Source organism: Mus caroli, unplaced genomic scaffold (assembly GCF_978045245.1).
Source record: "Mus caroli unplaced genomic scaffold, Mus_caroli_1 scaffold_9, whole genome shotgun sequence".
NCBI classification, from domain to species: Eukaryota; Metazoa; Chordata; class Mammalia; order Rodentia; family Muridae; genus Mus; species Mus caroli.
In genome coordinates this window covers 50,344,639-50,358,807 of record NW_028227264.1, presented here as the reverse complement: position 1 = coordinate 50,358,807, position 14,169 = coordinate 50,344,639, and the positions used below count along the sequence as shown (strand labels likewise).

Genomic DNA, 14,169 nt, shown 5'->3' with positions numbered 1-14,169 from the left:
CAAAGCACACTAGTTTCTAGCCTTCTTGCCTGGGAGTAAGCTAAACATTAGGAAAACTTATTAACACTAGCTATGGGTTGTCATGGTAACTGTTTCTTGCAGGTCCTGAGAGAACAAAGTTTATTCCCCTCCCTAATTGTCCCCAAGAGTTATAGAGCTTGTTCCTATGACCTAGCCATTAAATGGAAGAGCCAAAGATCGAATCAGGCAGGGAGAATGTGACTATTTTGTATCATTTTATAACATTTATCTAACATAAAATATAAATAATATTTTGTCTACTTGTTCTGTGTTGTGATATGTACTCTATGGACTCCATCTGCTTGTTATCTGTCGTTGTTTTCCTAGATGTGTGGAATAGTAGACATGCAGTAGACAGTGCACTCATTGTTTTTCTCTGTCTCTCTGAGACATCATTTTACTCTATAATCTGAACTGGCAGGAAACTAGCCCCATAGGCCAGGTTGGCCTTGTGGGATACCTTACCTCTGGTGTAATATATGACATTACAGGCATATATCACCGTGCCTAGATGTAGCTATTTCTTGGGTAAATGAGTTGCCTCTATTCACTTCAATACCAATGTGTTTGGTTGCCATTTGGTATTAGAGTAACAGACTCATCTGTGTTCAATATTTTTCTTTGTAATTGTTTTATTTAACCAATTTAAAGAATGGAAATTGATCATCAGCTTTGGGCAACAGATACTGTGTGTTATCATAAAGTGTACATTATGCTGAATAAGCTATGTTATAGTGCAGGACACTTTTGGTATTAGACCAACTATAGTTTCCTGTCTGTAAAATGATTAAGACAAGTGTAAGTCAGGTACTCTTAGCCTTGGCTTCACACAAGACCACCCAGTCAGGATTGCCAAGAGTGGTACCAAAGCACATGTTCAGAAACCTTCTTGGAGGTTTTTAAAGCACAGGCAGCATTGAGAACCAGAGCCCCCAGCATGTTGTTCAGTCCATTAGACTTGATTTCTGAGGATATTTAACAGCATTTATTTGATCTTTCATTATGTTCACACAAGTTTGCAAACTGACAGTCCCACATTGTGAGGCAATGAGAACGAAGTGCTGTTTCTCTTCGGGATCTCACTGCCTTGTGTGGTGAGTAATTCCACATTTGCTGAGGATGGTTGCCTGCTAATCATCTGTTGCTAATTCATGGAGACAGTAAACAAGTCAAGTCTGTTAGATTAAGACAGTAGTATCACTAACAGTGGTTTGTATGAAACACAAGATTCAAATACTTAATGTAAAATTCAATGACAGGAATCACAGGAGAATGTAGCCCGGATTGAAGGTCTGAAGCCATTTTCAATGTACGTGATTCAGATAGCTGTGAAGAACTATTATTCAGAGCCTTTAGAACATTTACCTCTTGGAAAAGAGATTCAAGGACAAACTAAAAGTGGAGGTGAGCTATGGGCTGCTGTGGGTTTCTAGTGTGGAATTCTATAATATGTGTGATGCCCATGTCTGTATTTTTTTTATCTGAATGCTAAGTAATCATCATTATGAGGGTGAAACATTAAAGTTCAATAAGAACTTTTTTTAAAAAAAAGATTTATTTACTTATTTTATGTATATGAGTACACTGTAGCTTGTACAGATGGTTATGAGCCTTCATGTGGTTGTTGGGAATTGAATTTTAGGATCTCTGCTCACTCTGGTCAACCCTGCTCACTCTGGTTGGCCCCACTCACTCAGTCCCTGCTCGTTTTGTCCCAAAGATTTATTTATTATTATACATAAGTACTTGTAGCTGTCTTCAGACGCTCCAGAAGAGGATGTCAGATCTCATTACAGGTGGTGGTGAGCCACCATGTGGTTGCTGGGATTTGAAGTCAGGACCTTCAGAAGAGCAGTCAGTGCTCTTACCCGCTGAGCCATCTTGCCAGTCCCTCAATAAGAGCTGTTAACTCTGGGGGAAACACTTTAGAGACTTGATTCTGGCTTGTACCCTTGACAGAACAGAGTCCAGCAAAGCACAATGTAACTAGAAGGGAAGACATCAAAATGTAGATTGACCAAGAAGCACATGCTTTGGTCCTGCCATGCAGTGTCACTCTCCTCCCATGTAACCAGAGGTTTCTGCACATGTGGCAGGATAGGAAAACCAAGATATAATGTGAAATATGCCCAGTGCCCTTGGGCTTAAACTAATGCAGCCTTACAGTCTTGGAAATAGTAGACTGAGAATCCAAAGGCTGGAAATCATTTCTTTCAGCTGTTTTTGATGGTTGTCACAAAGCTGTCTCAAATTTCATAGTTCATCACTGCCTGTAGACTTGAGCTGGGGTCAGAGAATGATTTGGTCATTAGGCAAAAATAGACAACATCTTTTCAGGCAGCCTGCTCACTTCCCATTATGTAAGTGGCCAACTTTCCTTTGGACCTCTGTAACTCGTTCTCTTCACATGACAGCACTGTTCCTCAACTGACTCTCTTGCTTCTTTCCACCACCTAGCACTGTTGCAATGTTCCTTATCCTTCGATGCTATTTATTTCAGTGCCCGGGGCAGTTTGTCATATCAACGCAACTGTGTTGTCGGACACCAGTCTCCATGTATTCTGGACAGAATCCCATCAGCCAAACGGACCCAAAGAGTCAGTCCGCTATCAGCTGGTTATGTCATACCTGGCTCCCATTCCTGAGACTCCTCTAAGACAGGGTGAATTTCCAAGTGCCAGGCTTTCTCTGCTCGTCACTAAACTATCTGGTGGACAGCTCTATGTGATGAAGGTATTGAGTGTTCTGGGCGCTTTTTAAAAATTAAGTGGTTATTTTATTAATTTACATTTTAAATGTTGTCCCCCTTCCAAGTCTTCCCTCTGCAAACTCCCCATCCCATCCCCCTCCCTGTTGCCTCTAAGAGGGTGCTCCCCCCCCCACCTACCTACTCCTATTTCACCCCTCTAGCATCCCCCAATGCTGGGGCATCAAGCCTCTACAGAACCAAGGGCTTCCCCTCCCACTGATGCCAGATAAGGCCATCCTCTGCTATGTAGCTGGAGCCATAGACCCATCCATGTATACTCTTTGATTGGTAGTTTAGCCCCTGGGAGCACGCGGGGGGGGGGGGGTCCAGTTAGTTGATAGCGTTTTTTTTTTCTATAGGTTTGCAATCCTCTTTAGCTCCTTCAATCCTTCCCCTCACTCTTACGTTGGGGTCCCCAGGTTCAGTCCAATGGTTGGTTGTGAATATCGTCATCTCTCTTAGTGAGATGCTTGCAGAGCCTCTCAGAGGTCAGCCATGCCCGGCTCCAGTATGGGAGCACTTCTTGGTATCAGCAATAGTATCTGGATTTGGTGTCTGCAGATGGGATGGATCCCAAGGTGGGGTGGTCTCTGCTTCAGTTTTCTCCCTGTGTTTCGTTTAGACAGGGACAATTCTGGGTTAAAAATTTCGATATGGGTGGGTGGCCCTATCCCTCACCTTGGGGCCATGCCTATCTACTGGAGGTGGTCTCTTCAGGTTCTCTCTCCCCTTTGTTGGGTATTTCAGCTAATGTCATTCCCATTGGGTCCTGGGAACCACTTGCTTCCCTGTTGTCTGGGACTGTCGAGTGGTTCCCCACTCCGCAACCCTCCCCCATTCTCCATCCTCTTCTGTTACATATGCCTACTCATCCTCCTGACCCTCTGGACATTTCTCCTGTTTCTTCCCATGCTGATCCCGCTCCCTCCTTTCCCCCTGTCCATCCTCTCTCCTGTTCAGGTCCCTCCCTCTCTCTACCTCCCTGCCCTGGGCATACTCAAGATTATGTTCTGAAAGGACCAAGGTGCTTCGTTTTATTTTATTTTATTTTTAAAACTTTTTTGTATTAGATATTTTCTTTATATACATTTCAAATGTTATCCCGAAAGTTCCCTATACCCTCCCCCCCACCCTGCTCCCCTATACCCCCTATTCCCATTTCTTGGCCCTGGCATTCCCCTGTACTGGGGCATATAAAGTTTGCAATACCAAGGGGCCTCTCTTCCCACTGATGGCTGACTAGGCTATCTTGTGATACATATGCAGCTAGAGACACGAGCTCTGGGGGTACTGGTTAGTTCATATTGTTGTTCCACCTATAGGGTTGTAGACCCCTTCAGCTCCTTGTGTGCTTTCTCTAGCTTCTCCATTGAGGACCCTGTGTTCCATCCAATAGCTGACTGTGAGCATCCACTTCTGTATTTGCCAGGCACTGGCATAGCCTCATACGGGACATCTATAACAGGGTCCCTTCATCAAAATCTTGCTGGCCTATGCAATAGTGTCTGGGTTTGGTGGCTGATTATGGGATGGATCTCCAGGTGGGGTAATCTTTGGATAGTCCATCCTTTTGTCATAGCTCCAAACTTTGTCTCTGTAACTCCTTTCATGAGTATTTTGTTCCCTATTCTAAGGAGGAATGAAGTATCCACCTGTTGGTCTTCCGTCTTCTTGATTTTCTTGTGTTTTACAAATTGTATCTTGGGTATTCTAAGTTTCTGTGCTAATATCCACTTATCAGTGAGTGCATATCTAATGACTTCTTTTGTGATTGGGTTACCTCACTAAGGATGATATCCTCCAGATACATCCATTTGTCCAAGAATTTCATAAATTCATTGTTTTTAATAGCTGAGTAGCATTCCATTGTGTAAATGTATCACATTTTCTGTATCCATTCCTCTGTTGAGGGACATCTGGGTTCTTTCCAGCTTCTGGCTATTATAAATAAGGCTGCTATGAACATAGTGGAGCATATGTTCTTATTACCAGTTGGAACATCTGGGTATATGCCCAGGAGAGGTATTGCTGGATCTTCTGGTAGTATTATGTCCAATTTTCTGAGGAACCACCAGACTGACTTCTAGAGTGGTTGTACAAGCTTGCAATCCCACCAGCAATGGAGGAGTGTTCCTCGTCCTCCACATCCTTGCCAGAATCTGCTGTCACCTAAATTTTTGATCTTAGCCATTCTGACTGGTGTGAGGTGGAATCTCAAGGTTGTTTTGATTTGCATTTCCCTGATGATTAAGGATGTTGAACATTTTTTTCAGGTGCTTTTCAGCCATTTGGTATTCCTCAGTTGAGAAATCTTTGTTTAGCTCTGTACCCCATTTTTAATGGGGTTATTTGAATTTCCGGAGTCCAGCTTTTTGATCTCTTTGTATATATTGGATATTAGTCCCACCAAGATGCTTCTAATTGCCATATTCAAGATCATGTTCCGAGAAGACTAAGATGCGCTTATTTATTTATTTATTTTAACAAAAAGGTTCTGGCGTGCCACCCTGAGGAAATGTGGTGTACTGAGAGTCATCCTGTCAGTGTCAACATGTTTGACACACCAGAGAAACCCTCTGCCTTGATTCCAGGGAACACTAGTCTGCAGTTCGATTGGAAGGCTCCGTCAAACGTTAACCTCACTGGATTTTGGTTTGAACTCCAGAAGGTAGACTTTTGATGCAAATCCTTGTTTTATGATCTGCAATAAGCTGGAAAGATTCTTTTGTATGACTAGAATGTTCTCTTGTATAAATCAACAGTGCTTGCCAACATTTATTGGCTCAAATTGGCATGAGAAGTAGTAAATTATGCAGGTAAAGTTTTATCCAAAATAGCATCCAAAGTTCAGTTTGCTTTGAAGGGATGGCAGTGTGGTTCAAGGGTAAAGGTGTTTATTGTCAAGCCCGAGGTCTTCATTTTGATCCACAGGACCCACAAAGAAGAAGGACAGAACCTGTTCTCACAAATTTTCCTCTGATCTCTAGACACAAGTCTCGGCACATGTGTTTCTCCACTCCTACCCCCTCCCACATTAAATAAATGTAATAAAAAATTGACTTTCAGAAGACTCATATAGGGGCTGGGTTATACCTCAGGACTTAAGATCACTAACTACTATTCCAGAGAACCCAATTCAATTCCCACCTGGCTACTCACAACTGCTCCAGGGGATCTGACTCTGTCTTCTGTCTTTCAAAGAGAATCAGGAACATACATACAAGGTGCATAGACATAGATTCAGGCCAACCACCCCTACACATAAAATTATAAGAACTGTGTAAGTCATCCTACTAATATTATATTAAACAAAATATTAATTATTAATAAACTCAATGTATATGTTTTCACCTTTAAAATCCATAACAATTGGGTGTTTTCTATGAAAAAATATAGTAAACCAACAAGCAAAAAGCCAAAACCTAGTTTGGAAGTGTGCTTTCAACATTTAAGTAGGGCACAGCCACAGAATAGAATGAAGAGTGAAGTCGCTTTATTCCCAAACAGTTTGCTGTGAATACATGAAGTTTAAAATATTTCTTTATTCAGAATTCCTCATGATTTATTAAATCAACACCCAAACTGACGTTTAAGGTTTCAGCTAACTGGACTCTGTACAGGAAATTTACACTGGCTTTCAGAGTGGTGCACCAAGAGTAGATTATTAAGATGTTGTAATTGCTGTTCACCATTCTTACCAGTGCTTAGCTGTGTACATGTCTGCACATTTACAGGTTTATGTTGAAACATTTGTAAAGACTATTTAAGACCGTCTTGTTTTCGAGTTGCTTAAAGCAAAATAGAACTGTAGAGACCTCACTTTTTTTTTAAAGGTCAAATTGTTTCCCTTTTGCACATTTATTTTTTAAAACAAAATTTAATTGATTATTTAATAATTTAATACATGACTGTTATATATTTTGGTAGTGTTCACACCATTCCCTTTTCTTACCTCCTCTCACTTACTCTTGACAATTTCATACATGGATATTTCCTATTTTGACCTCATCCTACTGCCATTTCTTTCTCTTTGGAAACCCCTTTCCAAAACATCCTTCTTCTCCTTTCATGTTTATCTTAGTAACCCGCGGAGTTTACTTTCTTGTACACGGTGTGAAGCTATTTACCTGTGTCTCTACCCTTGAAGAAAAATGACTCCTTTCCCCTAGCAGCCATTAATTATGAATAGCTCATCAGCTAGTGGAGGGATCCCAAGTGTCCCTTCCCTATCTGTACTCAAGTGTTGAGAGTGATCTTGTTCTTATCCATATCCCTTCTACTGCCCTCTGTGTTTGTCCTTTCCTCTCTCCAACAGTAGCCCCTCTGCTTTTATGTCACATACATTCCACTGCTTCCTTAAAGTCTCTCCCTCCCAGCTCATGCTCCCTTTTCTCTTTGTGGGTTTTAAAAATGTACTATATATTTTTGTGATTTTTGCTCTTTTTGGATAGAGTGAGGAAATAGAGGATCAAGTATAGAGTATTGAGTATGTAGCTATTTTTCCTTTTTTGTACTGAAACTGTTTTAGTGACTTGCCTATTTGAAATGACGACTTTATAAAAATAAGGCTAAATTGGAGATTGGAGGATTGTTCTCTTTTGGACTTACTTAGATAATCTTAGTTCAGTTCAGTGTAAAGTCAAAGGGAGAGGAGATACTACTGTTGCTCCTCAGACCGGAGAAGATTCGAGGGATAACGATAGGTAGGTATCTCATTGTCTTAATGAGAAGACACAGACTGAGATAGATACTATAGTGAGTCAAATGCCACCAGTTGGGACATGTCTGCAAAGAAGAGTCCCAGGACTGATACACCCCTAGAACGGTCCTACTTGGGTGATGTCCATGGAAGGAAGGAGCGTGAGTCATTAAGTCAACCGTTCCATTCCTCAAAGTCAAGGGAGGACAGCAGACAGGGTTCTCCTGTTCCAGTTCTATGTCCAATTCAGAAGGATTTTTTTTTAAAAAGTAATTTTCTACAGAAAAGAAGCTTCACTTAGTTGAACTTAAAAACTATCAGATGTGTAAAGTGGAATGGGAGGGAGCCTTCCTGTACTTAATGTCTAACCTGCGGAGGGCTGTGTATGGTGGGCCAGAGTTTCCCTTTTGGAGGACTTTAGGTTCCCAGGAATGTGAATAAAGCATGGCCAGCACATATCTGCAGACAGTCTTAGAGGAAGGAAAGTCCCAAATGTTTTGGCTTATTGATGGACTTCAGCAGAGAATCAAAGCATATAAAATGATGAGTTTAAAATGAACCAGTCCCTGAAATAGAGGCTCTCCTTATATGAGTCCATCCTTGTTCCTCCACTGTGACTGCTATTTTTAGCCATCCCGCCTTAGTGTGAGTGTCTGCACCTAGGGAGAGCAGCATGCCTCAGCTCTGAATCTTCTCCATTGAGCAGACCTAGGTATGCTCCACCTTTCACTTCAGTTAAAAGGGGCCATTCATCTAATTATAACCTGACATAAGAAACAAGGGGGCCATCAGTGAAGAGGGTAATGATTGGAACTAAACAGTGTAAAGAAGGTCTTACTTTTAATGTAAATAAATTTATTTAAGTTTTGCTCAAGTTCTACATCCAAGAGTTTCTGAAAAGAAAAAACCTTAGTTATACTTCTTTTTCTAGTGGAAATATAATGAGTTTTACCATGTCAAAGCTTCATGCAGCCAAGGTCCAGTTTATGTCTGTAACATCACAGATCTACAACCTTACACCTCTTATAACATTCGAGTGGTGGTGGTCTATACGACAGGAGAAAATAGCTCCTCCATTCCAGAGAGCTTCAAGACAAAAGGTAGGTATTAGCATATATTGTTAACATGTATTATGTTAGCATATATGTGTAATGCAAACATCTCTGCTATTTTTTCGTCTCTCAATTCTACCAATCACATTTTAGAAGCACACATTTCTAAAAAAATATCTATTTTTCATTTATGTATGTTAGTGTTTTATCTGAGTCTATATATGTGTACCTGCTTGTGTACCTAGTGACATTACCAGGTTCCAATGTTAGACAGAAGAGGCTATTGGATCTCCTAGAACTGTAGTTATAGATGGCTATGAGTCACCACGTGGAACCTGGGAACAGAAACTGTGTCCTCTACATGACTAGCAACTACCCTTAACCTCTAAGCCATCTCTATTGGCCCTCAAATATTTTCCTGAGAATCATCACTAGGTCTGTAGCATAGGTGAATTAATTGAAGAGTCAGGAGTCATTACAGGAAGGAAAAAGTACATACTGGTTAGGGTTTGTAGGATCCTGAGATGGGCAAAACTTCCTTCTTTCAGTTTTTTGATATCCTCTCTAGGTATTTTTTTTTTCAGCAAGAACTATATAAAATAGAGTAACTGGATGCCCAAGAAATACATACAAAATAAAGTTTATAGTCCAAATGATAAAATGAAGAAACAAATGGGGCTGGAGAGATGGCTCAGTGGTTAAGAGCATTGGCAGCTTTTCTAGAGGTCCTGAGTTCAATTTCCAGCAACCACATGGTGGCTCACAATTATCTGTAGTGGGATCCAATGCCCTCTTTTGGTGTGTCTGAAGACATACAGCATACTCATATACATAAAATAAATAATTCTTAAACAAGTAAACGAAAACTAACCAAAAAAGCCCTACAATCTATTTGATTAAGATTCTGAACACCGCCGAGTAGTGGTGGCGCACGCTTATAATCCCAGCACTTGGGAGGCAGAGGCAGGTGGATTTCTGAGTTCAAGGCCAGCCTGGTCTACAGAGTAAGTTCCAGGACAGCCAGGGCTACACAGTTTGAAACCCTGTCTCATAAAACCAACCCCCCCAAAAAAAAAACACCAAAAAAAAAAAAAAACATTCTGAACACCATAACTCCAGGTTGATTCCTGAAAAAGTAGAGGGCAAAGGTTCCAAAAGTATGACTGTTTAAAAATTTGTATTTATCACTTATTACTAAGTAGCCAACCCATCATTAATGAAAGGTTCATGTAGTCACATAAAAATATGTGCTTCAGGTCTGGGAAGACAGCTCAAGCAGAAAAGTGCTTGCTAGGTAAGTGTGAGGTTCTGGGTTCAGTTCCCAGAACCCACACCAAACATCTGGATGTGGTAGAGTACTTGTAACCCCAGTGCTATGGCAGGTGGACGCAGGTAGATCTCTGGGACTCCTTGAGCAGCCAACCCAGCCCAGTGAGCACTAAACCAATGAGTGATTCTCTCAAAAATGTAATGTGGGTGATAACTGAAGACCAAAACTTGATGTTATCCTCTGGCTTCCATATAAATAAGCACATGTAAACACACACACCTTCTGTATCAGAATATTTCTCTAATACATTTATCATCTGCAGCATATTCCAGAGAAAGATAACTAATGCAAAATACTTTGTACTTCTAACATATCTGTCAATTCTCTCTTTATCCCCATAAAGCTGGAGTCCCAAGCAAACCAGGTATTCCTAAATTACTAGAAGGGAGTAAAAATTCAATCCAGTGGGAAAAAGCTGAAGATAATGGGAGCAGATTGATGTACTACACCCTTGAGGTCAGGTACGTGTCAATTTGTGTCCTTGAGGTCAGATATATATCAACCGGGGCCTTATGTGTCTCAAGAACTAAAACAGTCAGTTACAAGGTGGTCAAAAGCAATAATTCTGCCCATAATTCAGTACATTTATATAGAAAAATGAATCTTTACGGATTTTCGAATGTTTCCATGATGGTCTTTGCCCATTCCCTAAAGTTAGCCTTGACCTTCTTAATTACAAAACACACCACATCACTCAGAAATCTGCAACTGTTCATTCAAACTTCACAGAAACCGCTCCCTCAGAGTTTATGCAACCAATGTTTACTTAATATCCACTCTGCTTAAGAAGCGGGGCTGGTTAGTCCATATTGTTGTTCCTCCTATGGGGCTGCAAACCCCTTCAGTTCCTTGGGTCCAGTATCCCCAGAGCTCCCAGGGACTATACCTTCAACCAAAGAGTACACATGGTGGGACTCATGGCTCCAGCAGCATGTGTAGCTGAGGATGGCCTTATCCGTCATCAATGGGAGGAGAGGCCCTTGGTCCTGTGAAGGTTCTATGCCCCAGTATAGGGGAATGCCAGGACCAGGAAGTAGGTGTGGGTGGGTTGAATGAGCAGGGGTAGGGGAGGGGAAGGGGATAGGTGGTTTTAGGAGGGGAAACCAGGAAAGGGGATAACATTTGAAATGAAAATAAAGAAAATATCTAATAAAAGAAAAAAAAAAAAGAAGCTGAGCTGACGTTTGGTGTCAGACAATGAGTGCATGTAAACTGATAAATGTTTGTTTTAGCAAAGTTGGATTCTCTCAGGTGAAAAGTGGCAGAAAGATAGGTATACCTTTTTCAGAATCTGAAACGAGGAGGCAGCTGACATGATGTGAAGTCAACAGGTCTGTGGGCTTGTCTTTCTGATGTCAACAGATGAGTGTGTTTCCAAAGACTGAGAATATGCTGTCGCCTAAAACCAGCAGCTGAGAAGCACGTGTACCCTCAGACCCAGCCAGTTTACAGAGTTCAGTGAGGGAACTGGCCCAGAAGGACTGACCTGGTGCCAGCTCAAGGGGAGAAATCCAAATTCCAAAGACACTCCCCTCACGGGACTATGAAACCATCTTTAAGAGGCTCCAAGGACAGAAGTCACTTCCATAATTATAGTCCTGGCAACTTGAGCTTTAGGTCTATTTTTGCTTCGCCTTTACTCTGGCATCCCCAGAACCTCAGAAAATTTCCTGCTCATGTTAGGAAATTCTTTGGGTTACATTTTTAGTTACAATTGTGAAGAAATAATTTGTCTCTGTTTTTTATACATAGTAGAATACGTTTATGAACTATCTTGGTGGTCTTTGACTACAATGGTGTGCAACATCCAGGCCATGACTTTATCCTTGCTGGGACTCCTTAGTGTGCTCCCTTCAGTAAGATCCTAAATGTGTTATTTTACCTAAATGGCTTGCATACCCTTGCCATGCAGCTATTTATTGGTATTATAATATCGATACTATAGGACAGGAGGAAGTGTTATCATATGATTATCTCTAAGTCATAGCTTCAGAAAGGATACTCTAGTTAAACTCTACATTTTTTTTAACCCACCCCCCTGACACCTCCACTCACACATACTGATAATTTTGGTGGCTGAACTACCTGTCTATACACCAACTTATTAAGAATTACTGTTCTTGCAATTCTAAATTCTACATTTTATCTAAAGATGGCATAAGTAAATTACAAGTGACACAGGAGACTGAAAAATTTAAAAAAATATATAAGCCAAGTATGGTATTCACACCTGTAATCCAAGAACTCAGAAGGGAAGGACTGGAGGATCATGTGTTCAAGGACATCCTGGCTGCAGAAATAGCTCTGTTTAAAAAAAACCAACCAACCAACCAACCAACCAACCAACCAACCAACCAATCAAACAAGCAAAAAGACTAGGGACATGGCTCAGTGGATAAGAGTTCTTACTGAGAAAACATAAGGACTTGAGTTTGAATCCTCAGACCCCACATAAAAAGCCAGGTGTAGCTGTGTACATGCCTATAACACTGTCCCTGTGACAGGTGGAGACAGCTTTACTGGGGCTTTCTGGATTCTAATCTACCTTCAGGTTTAGTGACAGACCCTGTCTCAAGGGAATAAGGCAGAAAGTGATAGGGTAGGACACCCAATATCTTCCTATTGCCTGGACTATCATGCAGGGCTGTATACACACATGTACGTATATACCATACATGCATGCAGAAAAGAAAAGATTAAAAACAGAAAAGGCAAAAGTGCAAATTTTTGAGCCCAAAACTGTGAAGTACTTATGTGTTTGGAGATTAGCAATTTCCTGCATTTTAAACAGCAGGAATGGGGTCACCAACTTTCTCTCTTCGTGGGTTTAGTTGGTTTGCTCATGAATCACTAAAACTTTAATAAACATGCTGTGTTCTGCAGTGAATCATGCAGCAGAGGTAAGGTCAAGGGTCAAGTGTGTAGTAAGTGACTAGAAATAACCCCATAGTGTTTTATGTACTGTCGGTGTCTATTCATCTACTGTTTTTTCTGCAGAAAAGGCATTTCAAATGACTCACAGAACCAGAGTTCAAGGTGGAAGGTGGTGTTTAATGGGTCCTGCAGTAGCATTTGCACATGGAGATCAAAAAACCTAAAAGGAACATTTCAGTTCAGAGCAGTTGCTGCAAATGAAATTGGACTTGGAGAATACAGTGAAATCAGTGAAGACATTACAATAGTGGAAGGTATGTTAACATATCTGTCTGTACACTCATTTATTACATAAATATTTAGTGCCAAAGATAGATACATACTTATTATTAGCAACAAATATGAACAGATGTGATGGATGAATAACCAACAACACAAGTTACCGAATGGTTCAGTTTATCTGGTGTATTTCTTCTTAAAATTTCATTTTTTTAATTTTGATTTCTTTTGCTTCTATTGAGATGGTGTTTTTCTGCGTAACAGCTATGGCTGTCTAGGAACTCACTTTGCAGCCTAGGCTGGTCTTGAACTCTTGAGAGCTGGAATTAAAGGCATGTGCCACCATGCCTAGCTTTAAAACATCATTCTTATCTTATCACTTCTCAGTAGTAGGTGGCCACTCCCGACCATCTACCACCCCAATTCCATGCTCTTACACAGACTTCCAAGAGTGTCTATTATCTGCCCTCTGTCTTTTCGGCCATACGTAGTATCTACCTTCTACTGCTCTCTTTTACCCGAGAGACTTAGAACAACTCTCTTCCTTCCTTCCTTCCTTCCTTCCTTCCTTCCTTCCTTCCTTCCTTCCTTCCTTCCTTCCTTCCTTCCTTCCTTCCTTTCTTTCTTTCTTTTTCAATTTTTTATTAGACATTTTCTTCATTTACATTTCAAATGCTATCCCGAAAGTCCCCTACACTCTTCCCCTTCCCTACTCCCCTACCCACCCACTCCCACTTCTTGGCCCTGGCATTTCCCTGTACTGGGGCGTATAAAGTTTGCAAGTGTGTCTTTCTTATCTATCTGTTCCATCGCATCCTACCTTAGCTTGTACACTGTATTTCTTAACATCTATCTAGTAAAAACAAAACAAAAGAAAACAAACAAACAAACAAACAAACAAACAAACACCCTGACCAGAATCAGCTTGGGGATATAAGAGTTTATAGTTAGGTTGTATGGCTCAGGTTATGGTACACAAACAAGGGAAGGTAAGTCAGGAACTCAAGAGGAGAAGCCAGAGGTAGGAATTGAAGCAGAAGCCACATAGAAAAGCAACTGGATTGCTTGCCTCTGAGCTCACATCTGGCTACCTTCCTTATGAATCCTGGGTTCAGCTGCCTGGGGTTGTTGGTATCAGAGTGAGCTAGGTCATCCTCCATTCATC

General features: G+C 41.0%; 1 protein-coding gene across 1 annotated transcript in view; it reads left to right on the top strand.

The window, feature by feature from the left end:
* Ros1 (ROS proto-oncogene 1, receptor tyrosine kinase) overlaps positions 1-14,169 on the top strand; it is a 125,813-nt gene that overhangs the window by 78,698 nt on the left and 32,946 nt on the right. The window contains exons 29-34 of the mRNA XM_085843349.1: positions 1,281-1,425; positions 2,522-2,754; positions 5,262-5,438; positions 8,401-8,569; positions 10,195-10,312; positions 12,849-13,039. Of these exons, the coding sequence (XP_085699475.1) occupies positions 1,281-1,425; positions 2,522-2,754; positions 5,262-5,438; positions 8,401-8,569; positions 10,195-10,312; positions 12,849-13,039 (1,033 nt within the window). The remainder of the gene's footprint in view (positions 1-1,280; positions 1,426-2,521; positions 2,755-5,261; positions 5,439-8,400; positions 8,570-10,194; positions 10,313-12,848; positions 13,040-14,169) is intronic.